General features: G+C 34.1%; 1 protein-coding gene across 5 annotated transcripts in view; it reads left to right on the forward strand.

The window, feature by feature from the left end:
• LOC150082988 (uncharacterized) overlaps positions 1-21,025 on the forward strand; it is a 1,785,507-nt gene that overhangs the window by 1,588,526 nt on the left and 175,956 nt on the right. For all 5 annotated transcript variants that reach the window (XM_090377722.1, XM_090377724.1, XM_090377725.1 and 2 more), the window contains 3 exons: positions 4,881-5,001; positions 10,062-10,130; positions 13,144-13,250. In XM_090377722.1, the coding sequence (XP_090233848.1) occupies positions 4,881-5,001; positions 10,062-10,130; positions 13,144-13,250 (297 nt within the window). The remainder of the gene's footprint in view (positions 1-4,880; positions 5,002-10,061; positions 10,131-13,143; positions 13,251-21,025) is intronic.

Genomic DNA, 21,025 nt, shown 5'->3' on the forward strand with positions numbered 1-21,025 from the left:
ATTGTTATCAATTCAGCCTTCAATGCTTTATGTTATTTCTATTTTGTGCAGAACAGTCTCAACGAATGCTATGCAGATTTTGGCTGGGAACTTGCCTCTAGACTGGTATATTGTGTATTGGGTCTTTTGTTATTACATTAAAAAAGGCATAGTTATTTCTTTCATGACATTACTTCTGATGTCACAATAGATATATCTAAAGCTAAGAAAAATGTTCTAATTCAGTTTATTGGTATATGGCAACAGAGATGAGATCTTAGTGTAACTGGGGAGGTAACTAGATTGTTCATTTCCAGGGTTACATTTACTTTTTATAGTAAGAACAAAAGGTTTATTCCTTCTATGGAATTCACTCATCATTTATTTTAATGGGGTTATTGAATTATAAACTACATTACTTTGGTCTGTTCAGCTCTCCTTTATGTACTTGTGGTCAACCTGATACTTGGAGTCATTTGTTATATGATTGTAGTTTGTATGTTGAACATAGAGAAAGGTTAAAGTGCAGATTGGTAGTTTAGTTAAAGGCAGTGAAAGTGATCTTATTGCTAATCAGGTAAAAAATTTTTTAAGCACTACAAGAGTTTTGTGTAACTGTTTTTTCAACAGAGAAGACATTGGAATACAGGAATTCTCCGACTTACATAAGGGTTGTGTTCTGCAGAACGCCATGTAAGTCAGATTTTATGTAAGTTAGAATTTCCCCCATGCATGTGCAGCACTCACAACTGTGCTTGCTGAATTGATTGAATCAAAAAATAAACGTTCGACGAACACATAAATAGAATTATTTATTGTATTTATTCAATTTTATTATCTCATGCACAGTAAAAATTACAAAAGCGTGCTATTTAAAAAAATTTCAAAATTTTAAAATTACAAAAAAAAAGACAGCATAATGTCAGTAAGTTTTACCTCTCGAGCACTGTTGCCAGAATTGACGTCTTCAGTTGATAAGTATCCCGCTGTGGACGTTGAGGTTTAGAATGGGTCGGCCGCTCAACCTTACAAAAGAATATAATGATGACTGGACTGTGGCTTTTTTCTTTTCATCGTAGATTTTTCTGTAGCAAGCATGCATATTATTCACCCCTCTGTTAATTTTTAAGAATCATTCACTGTCAGGATTCATCTTCTCAACCTCGCCATTGCCAATGCAATTTCACAAAATGCCATTGCCATCTCTCTGGTGATGATGCATCTCGGCTCCTCATTTGGTTCGCCTTGAGTTTCGTCAGCATATTCTTCTTTCATTATCGCTGCCTGCAAGTCAATAAGATCTTCGTTAGATAATTCCTTCTCTTCTTCCTCTATTAGCTCCTCCATGTCTCCATATCTTTACAATCTTATCTGTAACCTCTTCATATGATTCGTCTTTTTCAAATCCTTCAAAGCCTTTTACATGCCGTGGGCATCTTTTCTTCCATGTGCCATTTAAACAACTTTTAGTAATTTCTGCCCAGGCCTTATTAATGTACTGTAAATATTTTAAGATTTCCAAAAGTCTCTTAATGTAAAATTTTTCTCACCGTCTACTGCAAACAATGCCTGAGCAAATGTTGTGCATAAATAGTATGCTTTTAAATTCGAAATAACACTCCTGATCTATAGGTTGGATGAGTGAAATCGTGTTTGGCGGTAGAAATATGACTCTCACATTCGAATTGAAATCATCTAGATGTGTAGGATGTCCAGGATCATTATCTAATAGAAGCAAAATCTTGAAAGGAACGTCATTGTCTTTACAGTATTTTTCAACCTCAGGAATGAAGCAGCATTTAAACCAATCCTCAAAGAGAGATATTGTTATCCATACTCTCTGTTTCGATTGGGAATGCATGTGTAGGGTGGCTATATTGAGTCCCTTAAATGTGCAAGGATTTCCAGAATGGTACACAAGCAGTGGTTTTAATATGTAATCTCCCACTGCATTAGCCCAAGGTAGGGCCAAGCAAGAGCGTGGCCCTACCTTTTGACGCCTTGAAACCTGGCATTGCATTTTCCTCTTTGGCAATGTTTGTTCGATCCGGAATTTTTTTCCAATTCAGAACAGTCTTGTCAACATTAAAAATTTGCTGTGTTGAATAGCCGCCTTCAATAATTTTTTCCAACACATCACAAAATTTCTCTGCAGTTGCAGAATTGGCACTGGCAACTTCACCGCATACTTTAACATTGTGGAAACTATCACGCTGCTTGAACCTATTAAACTACATGTTGCTTGCCACGAACTTGGCTTGGGGTTTGCCATACTACTAATCATTAATATTGTTATAAATACTTGTTGCTTTTGCTCGAATGGTCATTAGACTCAGGGGCACTTGCTTCTGAATCTGATTTTCCATCAATATTATTAACAGCTGTTCCATCTTCGATATAGCACCTGAATGCTGTTTTGTGATCACTGTCGATCTTAAGTGCATTGATCCTTTGACATATTCTTTTTAAAGGGCACTGTCCCTTAAAATAGTATTCACTGTTGAAGCTGCAAGACCTAATTCCCTTGTAATAGATGACAAACTTCATCCTGCTTCGTACTTAATCATTTTCATCTTCATTTCTAAATCAATTTTGTTTCGTTTCCTAGGACTGCCACCACACCACTTGCACTTTTCATTGGTTGCTTTCCCGTCATCATTGTAATACGTAAATAGGAATCAAGAGAAGTTTCTGAAAATTTGTTTTTTATATGATTGAAGATTTCAGTGAAGGGGAACACATTTCACCATAATACCATAACATAAAAACCCACAGAATTCCAGTTATCGGTATTATCGCAAATGCAATAAGATCGAGTTTAGTACCCACTTATGATTAGATGCACTAACAGAAAAGCCCAATAAACTGGAAAGTTCAAATTGTTTTTTGTTCGTGACTTCCAGAAACATGCTTTAAAAAAAATATCACAAAGGCATTCAAAATTGATTCTTATAACTGGAACATATGATAATGATGAAAGTGTAGTGCAATTTCCATTATGAATATGACCTTTTAGAGAGATAAATAGCTTAGTAATATAGCGAAATTTTCAACTTCCAAGGACTTGGAATAAATTGCAAAAAAAAAAAAAAAAAATGTGTTATTAGGTTCACATTACGATATTTTCACGATACCTCCATTTATTCCTACGGGATGTAAAATACGTTTCCACAATTTTTTTAAGTTAGCACTTGCCGTAAAAAACTTATGTGAAGCGAAATTTCCATAAGTCGGGGAGTTCCTATAATTTATTGCTTATTAATCAAGATTTTGTTATATACATTTTGATCACTTAACTCTCACTGTATGTTTTTTTTATTTTTAAATTCATTTTTATTATTTTTTTTTATTCATTGTTATTATTTTATTTTATTTTTTCTGGCTCCCAGGTTTGGACAGCCTAGGAGCGGGATCACTGGCATCCACCAGTATAGCACTACTTCCAGCGAGTGCAGGATTTTAGTGAAGGAGGCACTGTCAGAACAGTAGACCCAGGCCTGGTACTACATGCCTAGGGACAGCCATCAGGGAGCAGCTGTCTAGGTACTGGCTGCTCCCAGGTGGCAAAAAGACCTGCCATACAGGCCCATTTGCCTGAGGTTCTGTGCAAATTCAGTTTTTCAGGTGGAGATAGACTGAAGTCTAGGTGCCACCATAAACATAATAATAATAATAATAATAATAATAATAATAATAATAATAATAATAATGTACACATTAAATGCAGAGTTGGGGCCCTTGGTGCCACTTGACAATCAACACTATGTACGCATTGTACACTCTGTGTTCAAACTCTGCATCCTTATGTCCGAGTGGCAATATGTCTCCATTATCCCTAGCCTGTCTGCATATGATGACTTGATTAGTAGTTCAAATTCATCAACTGTGTTTACTATGCTCCTAGCATTACTGTACTGCACTTTTTCTTCCTCTTTGTTACCCTAGAATAGCCCATGTATTTACTTGTTCCATGATGACCCACAGCAATACTTGATATCCCTGACACCTTTCTTTCCAGTCAGCTGCATGTTCCAATAGAAGCAGTGCAAGGATCACTTTCACCTCTGCCTGTTGGTCTAGTTAATCTATTTGTCTTTGTTTCCCCAAGCTAGCAGTTTTCCAACCCACCTAACTCTGCCTCGATAGAATCAGCAAATATTTTTTGCTTTTTTTTGAGTTTAAAAAATACCATAAAAGTAGTAATTTTTTTTAGTCTCAAAAACTAATTTTTTGTTGCCTATTATCTTGTTTTCACATAGCTAATAATATCATAGTGGCCAGCAGAGAGTTAAGTAAGGCTGCATCTGATATTGTGTAAGAAAACTCAGTTCGTTTTTTAAACTAAACGATGACTGACATGAATATTAGGAATCCCTGTGCAAGTTTCCTCCACAAGGAATATCATGTTTTCTATTGGTTATTTATTTTGTTTACTGTTTCCTCCTTTTTCTGGATGATGATACATTCAAACACAAAAATGACATGTTCAACTTCCAGTAATTATTATTTATGTGTTTATTTTATAGGTTTTATAGGTTACCTACAAAATTTGCTCATCATGTACTGATGCCTGTAATTATAAATATTTGGTTAAATAAATTGGTCTACTATTATTCCTTTCTAAATTCCTTTGTCTTTTTGATTGATTTTTGCATTCTTAAAAATCTTCTCACACATTCACTAATCTGTAGTTAGAAAGTGAGTCCTATTTGAAATTGAAGATTTGCTCATTTTTTGTACATAAACTTACCACTTGTGTTTTGTTCTTTGACTGTAATATAACTAATTTAGAATTGACTTCTTAAAATCCTTTTAGATTAATAAACCTCTTACATATATAATAATGTATGTTCATATATGCACCTAAGAAAAGATTAAAACAGTTATCTCTTTCCTTGCAGAAGGAAGTATGTTAGAGATATTGATAAAGAACCTGAAGATATTGACGTAAGTGAAGAAAGAAAAAGAGCACAAAGTGATTCTAGTAAACATGATGTTCTGAGAATCTTAAATCTCACAAAGGTAAAATAAATTTTATAAACAATTGCTTTTTAATACCTAGATATCATTTTTAATATTTGGTTGCCAGTGCATAAAAAACGAATACAGGGGTTTTTTTTTTTTTTTGGAATTAGAAAATTTATGAATTTCAGTGGTAGCCAGAGAAAATTAATACAATATTATTCTTTCAAAATAAACATTAATTTTATATCAATAAATACTGCTAGCACAGTTTTTTTTATCATAGTTTTCCACCTTATAAAATCAAATTTTATAATTATATATGCTCACTAATTGTATATAACAGCAAGAATATTTCTAAAATTTGTAAGAAGTTTGCTATCATTTGAACAGTTTGCTTACCTAATGAGAGTTTACTAGGATTATAAATTTATTACTGTAATCAAGGAGAATTAGCTACTGTTTTATGTTAAAATAAAAGTTACAGAATTTTCTGGCAGTTTGTATTTTAGAAGATTGTTTATTTGAAGTTTCAAATAGCAAAAACATCTAAACAAAGAAAGAAATTAAAATGTCCCATGTATATTTATTATTTATGAGAGGGTAAACAAACTTTTGGTCACTAGTCCCAAAACAGAATTTTATCTATAACACCCCCCTCCCCCTCCCAGTGTGGGCACTGTACCTGGTGAAGGGGACATCCTAATGATCCTCCAGATTAGCATCACTGGGATCCATATCTTGGATTCTCGACTAACATTATATACATCTGGCATATTTAGGAGCAGCTCAAATATTTTAGCTATTTTAACAAGACACGAGATCCCAGACCAATCAGCTAGTAGGTCTGCCTTCAAGTTTGACCTGAATCCTATTCCTCATGGTCTAACAGATGGGATGTAGTCTGATTGAGGTGAAATGTGAAACATACATTGAGGCTTTTCAATTTATCCAGTACCAGTCTTATCAGAAGGACATCTATGTAGCTTCTACTGACTATTCTAGGGCTCATGACCAGGTCTGCAATCATAGGTGCTTCTAGATATTCATTTAATGGGCATGCAAAGGTAGGAATAGTAACAATTTGTTGTGTCCAGGGAGTGATTTCTAAGTTTATACATAGCATTGATCATGATATGGTATATTGATTTCTTGCTGTCCTGTTGTTTATCTTATTATCCAGCACCCAGTGATAAATTTAGTGAGTTGTTGAAGAGACCAAATTACTAATGTATACAATGTGATTGTATATAAGGAGCTGATTATCCCCTCCTATAAGGCAATGGTCAGTCCACACCTTGAGTACTGTATACAGATCTGGAGGCTTCATTTTAAGAAGGATGTAGAGCTGTTGGAACGAGTACAGAGAAGGGCAACAAGATTAGTGAATGGAACAAAAGGTGGCTAGACAAACATTTGGAGTGAGTGGATGGGTGAAATGAGAAGGGTCTGTGTGTTTTTTTTTGGCTGATGCTATATAAGCTTGCTTTCTTGTATCATGTGCCCTGCTAATAACTACAATGTAGTGTGTAATCAAGGTACTGAAAGTTGGGCAGGCTAAGGCAGATTATGTGCTAAGTCTATGGCTAAAAATGCAAAGAATATCAGCAAGAAATTCTATGCATATATTAAAACTACAAGAAAAATAATGAATCATATTGGTCCACTAGATGTGAATGGTTTGACTATTGATGAGCCTTTACAAATTGCTGATAAAGTTAGTAAAAATTTTGCATCTACATTCGGCGCCTCCGTAGCCAGGTGGGCAGGAGCAGCAGTGCGTAGCACACGCTTCTTGATTAGACCAGGGTTCGAGCCCGTGACCACCAAATACGGAAAGGTCATGGAATGGCCACCGCATATCCCCGGAACAATATGGCCTTAGTTGCTAATGCTCCTAAAAACCAAAATAACATAACAGCATCTACATTCACACATAAAGACAATTTTAGAAATGCAGTAACAGAATTCTATCTAATACTGATTTGGAGTTAAATCATATTATATGAGAAAGTAAGGTTGTAGAGAAATTTCAGCACCCAAAAGTAAACAAAGCACCTGGGGATGCTGGGATCGATTCAGTTATATTAAGAGAAGTTGCAAAGGCTAAAACTTTGAATAGATTGGAGATGTGTAAATGTATCCCCTACCTACAAAGGTAGTTCAAAGGGTGAAGTGGGTAAATATAGACCTGTTAGTTTAACTCTGTCCCAGGGAAAATAATGGAATCAAAAGAAGCAATGCAAGATCATCTTAATAGGAGTGAAGGCATAAGACAATCACAATTGAGTTTATTAAAAGGAGATCACACCTCACAAATATGATTAGCTACTATGAGGTTGTCACAGAAGAACTGGATGCACTAATTTGACATCATCTCTTAGATTTTATTAGAAAACCTTTAATACTGTATCACAGATATGATTTTTGTATAAGTTGGAGCAGTGTGGCATTAGGGGTAGCTACTACTATTGATAAAGGGATGGTTAAGTGGTAGGAGGCAAAGAGTGGCAACAAATGCCCACTGCTCTTCATGGACTGGTGTGATGAGTGGGGTACCAGAGGAATCAGTGTTTGAAACACTTATGTTTTACAGTTCCTGTATATCATTGACATAGGTGTTTCAAGTTTAATGTCTAAGTTTGCTGATAATACAAAAGAGGGCAATGGTTAATGATAATAATGAGGATATACTACTTCAAGGGGACTTAGATAAACTAAGCAGATAAGCTGTAAAATGGATTGCATTTAATAGGATAAATACAAGGCACTGCATTTGGATAGTAATTCCAGAATACCATACCATTTGGGTTGTATCAACACAAAGTATTAAAGTATGAAAAGGATCTAGGGGTAACACATGAAATTCTCTCTTCACTGCAAACAAGCAGTTAGACCAGCTCATGAGGTTTTGTCAATGATATACGGGAACTTTGCCGGGGAGAGGGGATGGGGCAAAGAGTTAATTATACCAGTGTATAAGGCAATGATTGGGCCACATCTGGAATGCAGTATATAGGTTTGGAAACCTCACTTAGGAACAACATACATCTGTTGGAAAAGGTGCACAAACAAGCAAGAGTAGCTGGGGCCACAACGGATATTCTCACCAAGAAAGATGAGTTCTCTAAATTGTAGTCCTTGGAAACTAGGCATCTAATTGAAGTGCATAAGGTTTTAAAAGGCAATGACCTAATTGAACTGCATAAGGTTTTAAAAGGACTAAGTAAATTAAATGTTGATGATATCTGAAATGAAACACACACAGGTACATAAATTTAAATTGGAAAAGGATTATTACAGAATAGATGTGCAGAAATTTTCATTTAGCCAAAGAGTAATTAATTGTTGGACAGATTATTATAACTCACTTAAGAATGAAATGAAGGGTTTTTTTTTTGGTTTTTTTTGAGTACTGTATAATCCTTGATTCCATGCATCATATTACCAATACTAATTTAAAATCTTAATTGAAGCTAACACTTTACTATGGGAAATAAAAATGTTATATTGTTTTAAATTAAATTATATTTAAGAAATACTTGAACCAAAAAATAAATACAGCAAAATAATTGAATAGTTGAACATGTAAGGCAAGATGTTATTCTGCTTCTATGAACCTAGCCACCCAAACCACACCTATATTAAAACAAAAAAATATAATAAAATAAACATAAAAATATAAACTAAACAGAATATAAAAGAAAAGAACCAAAGCAACACTTGTCCTCAGGAGAGTGCACACATATCTTCACACCCAAAGAGATTCACATCCACACCCCCAAGAACAATCACTACTAAAATAAAATACTGCAAAACAGAACAATGAACCCATAAGCACTATCTTTTCAAGGCACAACAGGACTTGAACTCTGAAAAAGGGTTGTATTTCACAACATTGATTGCTATCCCGGCCAATCAGCAAATGTCATCTGATATATCCTGGGCATTAAGAGAAATAAGGAACTAAACATAAATACACTATGGCCACTGCTCTCTATGGAATAAATAAGGAAACATAAGAAAAAATGAAAATTTAGACCTTGATTTCTACAATTGATGAATCCAAAACAATATACAACTCAAAATTAAGAAATCATAATAAATAGAGATTGAACTTAAATAAATAACTAAAAATGATAGAATAAATAAAAACATAATGAAGACTTCATGTGATGGATACGAGCATTCAGTAAATTAAACTATAATGAGATTGCTGAAGAAGTAATCTTCAGCAGTCTCATTATAAAAGCAAAGGGGGAATTGGACTGGGATTTGCTCAAACTGACAATTTATTATGGAGAATAAAAAAATGTGGTTATATCATTTTAAGTTAATTTAAGGAACACTTGAACTACCAATAAATACAGCATAATAATTATGCTGTATTTATTCGTGGTTCAAGTGTGATTTGTGGTTCATGGTCCAATTCGTGGTTCAGCATAATTATTATGCTGTATTTATTCGTGTATTTATCAATGCATACTAATTAATGCTCTGTTTATAGGTAGGACAAGGTGCTATTCTTCTCCTATGACATACTTACTCCTATATTTTAAAAACAAAAAATAAAATAAAAATATAATATAATTTATTTATTTTATTTTTTATGTTTATCTTATTTTTTTGTTTTGCTATAGGGGTGATTATGTTCGTAGGAGCAGAATAGCACCTAGCTTTATTATAACCCTATTAAGATTATTTGCTGTATTGTGGTTCAAGTGTTTCTGGAATCTGATTTAATCTAATTAAAGCTTATTGTTATTTTTTTTTTTTTTTTTACTAAAAGATAGCTAGACATTGTTATACATTTTGTTCTCTCTTGAGTGCCAATTTTTAATGAAAAATTTAATTATTTTCATTGTTAACAACAGGATGTTTTTCTTCTCATCAACCTTCAATTAATTATAAATGCAAATGTTTTCCCATGTCTCATATGAAGAGAAAATATTGAGTGGATATTTTTGTGAAAATATCCACTCCTATGTCATGACTAGCAAATGTTATATGAGAATAATAAGATCATTTCTTCTTACTTTTCCTCTTATGAATTGACACTAATTGAAATCTCATCATTAAACATGATAATATTTTTTATAATTTTATTTTTGTGTGTACAGGTCTTTAGAAATATGGCTGGAGAAAATTTTGCAGTTGATGATATTAGTTTTGCCATACCAAAAGGAGAAGTAAGTTTTTTTTCTACTTTTTCTTTTTTAAAAAAATATGCGTGTTTTTTAATTTAATAATACAAGGATTTTTCAAGAAATGAGGCAACAACATATTGCATGAAATAGATTAAAAATCTATTTCATGCAATACGGTTTTTACAGGTAAAAAGGGCGCCTCCGTAGCCAGGTGGGAAGGAGCAGCAGTGCGTAGCACACCCTTCTTGATTAGACCGGGGTTCGAGCCCGTCACCACCAAATACGGAACATGCGGAAAGGTCAGGGAATGACCACCGCACCGGAGCAATATGGCCTTAGTTGCTAATGCTCCTAAAAAACCAAATAACAACAACAACAACAGGTAAAAAGAGGATCTTATTCGTCATCTATTTTCTCATGCGATCATGGAATTGACCATATCCACTTCACATCACTGATATTTATGCAACATATCTCAAGAAACTGGTTGCTACATAGAAAACTTTGAAATAATTTCAGTACAATAGAAAAATTTCAAAATAACATGCTTGCTACCTTATTTTTTTAAAATCTTCTCAAGAAATGAAATTTTTCTATTATCACTATTATATTTCTATTATCATATCTTTTATCATGTAGGATATCATCGATTGTGTGACAGAATCTTGCCAAAACCACCCATTCATGATTTCATCCTCATTTGGTTCACCAACGAATTGGTAGAGAATATTGGAACAGTAACGTTCAGAGGTTATAGTTTCATTGAAGATAGGCCCAATAATTCTTCTTCTGATATAGCAACCCAAACACCAACCTTCTGTTGATGGAGAGATGTTTGATGTAGCCTGTGTGAATTTTCAGATGTCCATAATTAGGTATTTTGAGCATTCACATCCCTGACAAATGGAATCATGCCTCGTCAGTGATGAATATAACATCCAGAATACCATTGGTATTTTCAGTGATGAACTGTTGAAACCAGTGGCAGTAATGTACTTGCTTTTGGTTATCTGCTGCTTTTAATTCTTGGACAAATGTGATTTTGTGTGGGGGAAAGGCATAGCTTCCTCCTTACTGTTAAATTTGCAGTTACAAGACTGATGTTTTACTGTTGTGACACCTTCTGCATTGATTTTGAAGGACTTTGCAGATTGAATCTGAAATATCCAAGAGTTTTTAGTACACACAAATGCAGTTAGACAGTTTGTGAACCTTATTTCTCTTAAAGAGATGGGGGCAAACAGACAATTCACTGCCCTTCTCCATAAAACTACATTGGACCCTGCTTTACGATTGGTTCACTGTACAATCAAATCACTTTATGATGGACTCTCCATAATAAAATACCATTCGCTCTACGATATGTAGTAAACACCAGTCATCATGATCATTTTTGTGAATTTAATTTTAATTCTATTAAACGGCGATTCTAATAAGCAAAAACAGGAGGAATATTATCCACAGTCTATAAAAGTAAAGATATAAAACACAAATTTACACTTTATTACCTTATCAATTAACAAAATTAAATGATACATGAAAATTCAAAGAATATTTTCCACAGGTTAGCAAAATAAAAATAAATTTACACTTACGTATGTAGCTTAATTAATATTACTGTAATATATACATACTAACTAATTGATATTTCTGTTTACTAACTTTTTTTGGGGGGTTGTAAAATTTAAAACAGTAAAAAAGATAAGCAATTAATAACAAAGAACATAGCATGCACAAATTGCAACTAACATGATATGTGCAAGTGAGATACAAAGTAACAAGTTTATAAAGCGTAAAAATTAGAAATTAAGTGAAGTGAAGATTCTGAAAATTTGTTTTTTATATGATTGAAGATTTCATGGAAGGGGAAACAAATTTTACCACAATAACTTAAAAACCCTCAGAATTTCAGCTATCAGTATTATCGCAAATGCAATAAGATTGAGTTTACTGCCCATTTATAATAGATTGCACTAACAGTAAAGCCCAATAAACCAGAAACTGCAAATTGTTTTTATTGTTTTATGGTAGTGACCTCTAGAAATGTGTATTAGAAAAATATCACAAAGGCATTCAAAATTGATTCTTATAACTGAACATATGATAATAATGAAAGTGTAGTGCATTTTAATGATTTTTAGAAATTTGATTCTATAAAGTGGTCGATTCTATTAACCAGTTAACTGACACTTACTTATTTCACTTTACGATTGTCTCTAATCCGTAATTATCAATTATCATTTTTAAAAAAAATTGGGGTGGGGGAGTGAGAAAAATGTGCCACCATCAGCACTTATTTTTTTTCTTTTTAAATTTGTATCATGTTTTAATGTTTAATTATCAATTATAATTTTAAACAACATTTTGGGGGGAGGAAAAATGAGCAAAAATGTGGCGCCATCAGCATTTATCCTTTTTCTTTTTAAATTTGTATCGTGTTTTAATATTTATTTCAGTGTATAAGATGAACCACAATTTTTCAGAGACTTTTCAGATAAAAGGTGAGTGATATACACTGGAGAATATGGTACTCAGTATTCTATATAAAACTCATACAATTCCATTATAAAAATCACCTTTTAGAGAGATAAATAGTTTGTTCATAAAGTTAAAATTTAAACTTCCAAGGTCTTGGAATAAATTACCAAAAAACAATGTGTTATTGGGTTTGCATTATGATATTTTCGTGATATAATGGTGTCTCCAGAATGGATTAATATCTTAAAGCTGGGGTCCGCTGTACATTGATCTGGTTCATTAATACAAAAAATTAAGATATCATAACACTTCTATAAAAGCCTGATATCATTAGGTTTTGCAGTATGTTATATATTTTTGCCTTTATTGTAAGCTTGTTGTATTGCTGAGGATTTACATGTTAGGAGGCCAGTACTGTTATGCTCATTAATGCATATAGTGATATTTGAGACCACTTGATTTCAAAGACTTTGTTGCAGTCATAGCATTAGATGTTATTTAAAATTTATTGCAGAATTAATATGTGTTCTGTTCAGTTATTGAAATATATGATAATATTCAAAACTTATTTTTCTAGTGTTTTGGCTTACTAGGAGTGAATGGTGCTGGGAAAACAACACTTTTTCGGATTCTTACTGGACAGTTGCAGCCAACTTCTGGTAAAGCATATATCAAGAATATGAGGTATGAAAAAATCACTATGTTCTGTAAATTATTTAGATTGAGAATGCTCTCAATCAAGTCATATTTCCAAGTCTGTGATTTTCAAGTTGTGTCACCTATAAAAACTGCAATTTTTTTCTCCATGTATAATTATTGATTGATTTTGGAAGATTGGTAGCAGTTTATCCAGATAAATAAATCAATGCTTGGATTGATTGTTTCTGACCACAATCCATTGAAAAAATTTCTGCCCAGAATAAAACATTTTTGTAAATATATTTTTGCTATACAAAAGATCATTATATCTATATAAAGCATTTTGCCATTCTGGAAAGAGAAATAGATGTAGGAGAGTAACCGGATGGTCCTTCCGAAATTGATAACAGCCCTGCATTAGTGGTGCCTCCGTAGCCAGGTGGGAAGGAGCAGCAGTGCATAGCACACGCTTCTTGATTACACCAGGGTTCGAGCCCGTCATCACCAAATACGGAGGATGCGGAAAGGTCAGGGAATGACCACCGCATATCCCGGAGCAATATGGCCTTAGTTGCTAATGCTCCTAAAAACAACAAACAACCAACAACAACAACATCCATAGCCAGGTGGGCAGAAGCAGCAGTGCGTAGCACACGCTTCTTGATTAGACCGGGATTCAAGCCTGTGACCACCAAATATGGAGGATGCGGAAAGGTCAGGGAATGACCACCGCACATCCTTGGAGCAATATGGCCTTAGTTGCTAATGCTCCTAAAAAACCAAATAACAACAACCCTGCATTAGTAGTAAAAAGACCATTCAAAATTATAATTATTTCAAGACCCAACACAACTCCAAACAATTGCTTTACTGAGAAATTATAAGCTGATATATGCTGGCACAGTTAGAAGAAGAAAAAAAAAAATCCACCTATTTTCATCTTCATTAAGGATACAAACAAATGCATAAGTTTGATTTGCCTTTCAAGGCTGTAGTGCATTAGTTTCTTACATCCCAAAAATCTAAGTAGAATGTTCTTTATTCAGCCATAGACCATGATGCAAATCATTAATGAAAAAACAGGAAATATCTCTTTGGTGCTGTAAAATCAGAGGAAGTTATAGTTGATAAATTATATGCAAAATTAGATCATTTTGTACAGCATGCTAAATATAGTGGGAATGAATACATATTGATTCTCATTTACACATCTTGGACTGGAGATGTGCAAATGTATCCCCAATTCACAAAGGGAGATCAAAGGGTGACACGAGTAATTACAGACCCATCAGTTTAACTTCTGATAGGTCTGTAAAACTGGATAGACCCGGAACAGGAAAATCTGTTCCGGGTCTATCCAGTTATATTAAAGGAGACAGCAAAGGAAGTAAGCAAACCTTTAGCCATAATTACAAAAGCTTCCTTGGACTCAGGGGAGGTCCCCATGGGCTGGAGATATGCAAAGGTTTCCCCTATTCACAAAGGGAGGGGGATATAAGGTTGACATGGGTAATTACGGACCTGTTAGTCTAATTTCTGTTCCAGGGAAAATAATTGAGTCACTGGTTAAGGAAGCAATGCAGAATAATCTAGACAAGACTGCAGTAATAATTCAAACACAGCATGGGTTTGTTAAGGAGAAGTCTTGTCTGAATTGGATGCAGGGAATAACTTTGATATTATATATTTGGATCTTAGAAAGGCTTTTGATACTGTTTCACATGGAAGACTGCTGCACAAATTGGAGCAGTGTGGCATTGGTGGCAAATTGTTGCTATGGGTAAAGGGATGGTTGAGGGAGAGAAGACAGAGAGTGGTAATCAATGGACACTGCTCATCGTGGACCAATGTTATTAGTGGAGTCCCTCAGGGTTCTGTGTTGGGTCCATTGTTGTTTTCTGTATTTATAAATAATATTGATGATGGTATATCAAGCTTAATGTCCAAGTTTGCAGATGATACAAAGGTTGGCAGAGTTGTTAAGGATGCTACTGACGTTATGCTGCTGCAACAGGATCTGGAAAGGTTGAGCAGATGGGCTGAGAGGTGGAAAATGAAGTTTAACATTGACAAATGTAAAGTACTACATATGGGAAACAGCAACTCCAGAGCAACGTATCAACTCTGTGGTACTACACTGAGAGTGGTAGAGAATGAAAAGGACCTGGGGGTAATTGTGCAGGCAGATATGAAGTTCTCTGAGCAGTGCAGACGGGCTGCAAGAGTAGCTCATGGTGTCTTATCAATGATATACAGGAATTTTTCTAGCAGGGATAGGGAGGTGATTATTCCCTTGTATAAGATGTTCAATGGTTAGGCCGCACCTCGAGTACTGTATACAGGTCTGGAGGCTTCATTTTAAGAAGAATGTACAGCTGCTGGAACGAGTACAGAGAAGGGCAACAAGGTTAGTAACGGAACGAAGGGTTGCTCTTATGAAGAAAGGCTTAAGTTTTGCAAGTTACAGTGTCTGGAGACTAGGCACTGGCGAGGTGATCTGATAGAGGTGTACAAAGCCTTGAATGGTTTGAGCAGTCTCAATGCTGTTGGAACAGACTTCCATCCCTTGTTGTGGAAGTTGATAGCCTAAATAAATTTAAGGCTCAGCTGGACAGGTATTTCGAACAAACGGAGGGGTGAAGTGGAAGGGTTTTTTTTTTTTTTTTGGCTGATGCTGCATAAGCTTGCTTTCTTGCATCATATGCCTCTACTAATGCTAATTAATGCTAATGCTAACCAATTTGATTGGATACTGTGATGTGGTCACAATGGAACTGGATGCAAAAAAATAATTTTCATATCATATACTTGGATTTCAGGAAAGCTTTTGATACTGTTGCACATAAAAAACTGTTGTACAACTTGGAGCAGTGTGGCATTAAGGGTAAGTTGGTACAATGGATAAAAGAGTGGTTGAGTGGGAGAAGACAGAGAGTGGTAATCAATGGACACTGCTCTTCATGGACTAATATTATTAATGGTACTTCATGGTTCTGTGTTGCGTCCATTGTTGTTTTTCTATATTTATCAATGATATTGATGAAGGTATATCAGGCTGTCCAAGTTTGCAGATGATACAAAGATTGGTAGGATTGTTAATGAACAACTGAAGTTTAACATTGACAAGTGCGAAGTACAGCACAAAGTAGTACAACCCAGGAGTAATATACCAACTGTGTGGTACTACACTCAGGGTGGTAGAAAATGGAAAAGACCTGCGGTTAATTGTGCAGTCAGACATGAAGTTTTCTTAGCAGTACAGACAGGCGCCTCTGTAGCCGGGTGGGAAGGAGGACCAGTGCGTAGCACACGCTTCTTGATTAGACCGGGGTTCAAGCCCGTCACCACCAAATACGGAGGATGCGGAAAGGTCAGGGAATGACCACCGCATATCCCGGAGCAATATGGCCTTAGTTGCTAATGCTCCTAAAAACTAAATAACAAACAAGCAGTACAGACGGACTGCCAGAGTGGGTCATGGGGCCTTGTCAATGATATACAGGAATTTTGCTATAGGGATAAGGAGGTGATTATCCCGTTGTATAAAGCAATGGCCAGGCCACACCTTGAAATACCGCATACAGGTCTGGAGGCCTTGTTTTAAGAAGAATGTTGAGTTGCTAGAACAAGTACAGAGAAGGACAACAAGATTGATGAGGGGAAACGAAGGGGGTCCTCTTACCAAGAAAGGGTTAAATTCTGCAAATTTCAGCATCTGGAGACTAGGCACCTGGAGGTAATCTGATTGAGGTGTATAAGGCCTTGAATGGATTTAGCAGGCTCAATGCTGATGGGATTCTTCCTCTTGCTCAGATTACGAAGCTGAGGGGGCATAAATTCAAATTGAGGAAAGACAATTGTAGAATAGATGTTCAGATAAATTCAAGGAAGAACCGAACAAACATTTAGAGCAAATAAAGATGTGAAATTGGATTTTTTTTTTTTTTTTTTTTTTTTCGTTTTGGCTGATGCTGTATAAGCTTGCTTTCTTGCCTGATACGCCTGTGCTAATGCTAATATTATTTATATTGTCAACAGAAATATGGAATTCATTGAAAGTAGAAAATTTTGATATGTAAACATCTTTGATGGCATCTACTACAATTTTTGGACTGAAGTAAAACCAATTGGTAATGAAAATGCTAGACGGAAATGATGCAAATGATATTACTTCCTAAATGACACTAACTCAGTTACTAATGTTGATTTGGTAGAGTAAGTAGCGAGCATTAGCATAAAATGTTATGTCGTTCATACTAAAGATTTTGGACTGAAGTAAAACTGATTGGAAACTAATGCGAGACGGAAATGATGCAAATGACGTCACTTCATAAATGATGCTAACTCAATCACTGATTTGATTCGGTAGAGTAAGTAGACGGTGTGAGCATAAATTGTTACATTGTTCATAAATTTTGGTCTATCTGTTCGATTTTAAAAATTTAAATGGTTTTGATTTTTGTCAAAGTTTTTTTCACATATAAAAAAAAAAATCTTTCATGCATGCAGGGTACACATGCAGTTTTTTTGAAAATGCCTTTTGAACACCCAGAAAAATTATGAAAAATTCTCTGTTTATTACTACTGGTCCGGAAACTTGGTCTTGTTCAAAAAAGTAAAAAAAAAAAAGAAAAATTCCCAGTACAAGTTATGACAGGAAGCTATGACAATAGAATGACAAATACAAATATATGAAAAATTTGTTTAGATTGGCAAAAAACTTTAAATAAAAATTAAAATCATTCTAAACATATTATAGTAACTGCCTTGATTATAATAATAAATAAATTCCTAAAGCCACATATTATAAATCTGAGGTATAATATAAAACATTTTTATTATTGTTATTTATTTTTGTTTTACAGCAGGCCCTCGTTATAATGCGGTTCGCTTTACGCTCATTTGCTATAATGCTGTTCTTATATTATAAACCCGTATCTGACTATAATGCTGATACAGATCACTTAACGCTCTTTACCAGGTAAAAAGATTGCATTTTTGGCATATTTAACGAAAACGTTTCATCTGATGGAGTCGATAGCTTGAAAAAGTCGATAGCAAAACAGTATTAAAATGTTTCCCACGCTGACTTGAGAAATTTTCCCCCGCTCAGTGAAATTTTCTCGCACGTTAATTTAATTGCAATACAGTGACTTTACTTAGTCCCAAGATCAACATTTTAAAAAATAATCAAGTATATTGCTTGTAATATTTGCATTATATGCATTTATCCAAAGTTTAGTCATTACTCAGTACAGTATTAGACATCGTGTGTAACAGACAGTTTACTCAAACATTGTATCATAATTGGTAATGCAACCAATGCAGTTACATTTTCATTTTTATCCATTTGGTGGATAAGAATGAAAAAGTAACAACATCTGGACGCAGTATGAAGACTATAAATGTAAAAAAAAGACTGAATTTGAAAATTAAATTAGTTGTTTTGAAGCGAATCAATTCCGGTCAACGACAAGCAGATGTGTGCCATAATTTAGGACTGGCAAGTTTAACTATAAGAACAATTATAAAAGACAGCTGTTCCACTACAAGCAACTAGGGCTAGGCCGGCTATTGTGATTGAAATGGAGAGACTTCAACTAATTTTATTGAAGATAATATCCAACGCAGAATTCAGTTAAGTTAAATATTATATATATATATATAAAAAAAGAGATTAGCCTATATGATGATCTGAAGAAAGCTCACCTAAAAAAAAAAAAAAAAATGTGGACCCATTTAAAACTAGTAAGGGCTGGATGAATAGATTTAAAATCCAGGGAGAAGCCGCAAAGAACTTGTTAAAATTATCGAAAAGGGGTATTGTGCGTTATACTTCTCAACAAGTTTTTAACATAAATGAAGCAGGACTTTTTGGGAAACAAATGCCTAAAAGAAGTTTCATATTGAAAGAAGAAAAAGACATGCCAGGTTTCAAAGCGGCGAAGGATCGGTTGACTTTATTGTTAGGTGGCAACGCTGCAGGGGACTTTAAATTAAAACCCCTTTTAGTTTACCAGGAAGAGGGCCAAAGTACAACCCAAAATCAACACTTTTTCATGATTAAATTCATCAATTAAAATCAGTTTAGATCAATTAAATTCATGATTAATTTTAATTGGAATTTTAAGTTTGATTTTGATACATAAGTAGTTACTGCATAATTATATACGTATGTAATGTAGAATATTTTATATGTACAAATATTTGAATATTAAATATTTTGACTGATATTTGTGCATCTTTTCACTACCATTTATTATTGATTAGGAAATATCCTATGGCACTGACTGCAACTCACAAATACATATGTTACCTTATGTGTATGCGGCCTTCGCTTAGCGCTCTGTTTTACCGGAACAAATTATCAGCGTTAAGTGGAGGTCACCTGTATATTCTTTGCTTAGACTTATACTTTACAAATTGTACTTTTTTAAATATTAATAAATAAATATGACCTTCAGTTGAAAAAATAAATAATAATATTTACAATTAAAAAAAAGTACCTGAGAGACAAAAAGCCAACACCTATAACTCCCTGGTAGACTAAATGCCATCAACCACTGCTGTCTTTTGGATGCCATGCAAGCTATTTTGTTTACAGTTTGGTGCACAAATAACCTTACAAATTTTAAGGAAGCATAAAAGCATTCTTAATTTTTATTATTAGTTTTTTCTCTTCAATACTTTTTTTATTGAATTCTGTAAATTGTAATTAATGAACTGCTGTTTTAAAACCAACAAAAAATTTTATGGCATCATGCAAATATTTGTGTTCTTGTTAGGGGCATGACTGATGACCTAATGAGAGCTCTTTATCATGTTTGTGGTTCCCTTGTTGGACAAGTTACTGATGTTTTTATGTACATGCACATTATTTCACTGAAAGTTTTTGATGATAACATCATAACAGCATCATCCATCCATTTATGTTAACCAAAAAAAAAAAAAAAAATTTCACGAAATTATCTTTTATTACTGAATTATAAGCACCTAAAGATATAAATTGGTAATATTAAAAAAGAGCATATTTTTTAAATACAATAATAATTTACTGTATGCAATGAGATGAGCAGGCTTTATTTATAGTGCTTAAAATATTGTTGTATTGTAGTATTATGATATTATCATCAGGGAAAGAAAAAGAATAAGAAATATACACTGTACACCCACATATATTATGAAAGTTGAGTTTAAAAAAAAATTCTTGTGATAAGAGATATTTTAAATTATAACTTTGTTTAGTTGCTATGCAAAAATGTTGCTATGCAGACTGACAATTAAAAAAAAGACACATTTCACTATTTATGGTATGGCATTTAAAAATATATAATGGTCTGTATGTCACTGGAATTGGCTGTAACTGCAAAGGAGTTGACCTTATCAGGAGGATAATATTAATAAATAATATTTGGGGTCCAATTCTTCTACACCCAATTCCACTAACCTACAGAAAACATTAGCACTGACTATAGTAGCAGAGAAGTAAATTCTGCAAGTAGATTGTAGTGCATGTAGGGTTATGGTGGGTGCTGTTTGAAGAATTTATTGTTAGGAAATAGGGTCAGCCAATGGGAGGTTAACTTTTCCCATTTCTGTTTACATTATTAGGAATGGTATGTATATAGCTAGATTCAAAAAAATGACTGCCTGTCCATTGGAGGCGGGGGGGGAGACTTTAGCTGAGATTATCTTGGGCTAGACCAAATTAAAGGAGTGACTTTCTGAGAAGAAACGGTATTTTACATCAGTGTTTCCCAACCTTTTTTCAGAAACAAGACTGTTTATGTTTGAGACTGCATGGACTCAAACAGGACTGC

This window comes from Mastigoproctus giganteus, chromosome 7 (genome assembly GCF_048544385.1).
Source record: "Mastigoproctus giganteus isolate SK-2022 chromosome 7, ASM4854438v1, whole genome shotgun sequence".
In the NCBI taxonomy this organism is placed as follows: Eukaryota; Metazoa; Arthropoda; class Arachnida; order Uropygi; family Thelyphonidae; genus Mastigoproctus; species Mastigoproctus giganteus.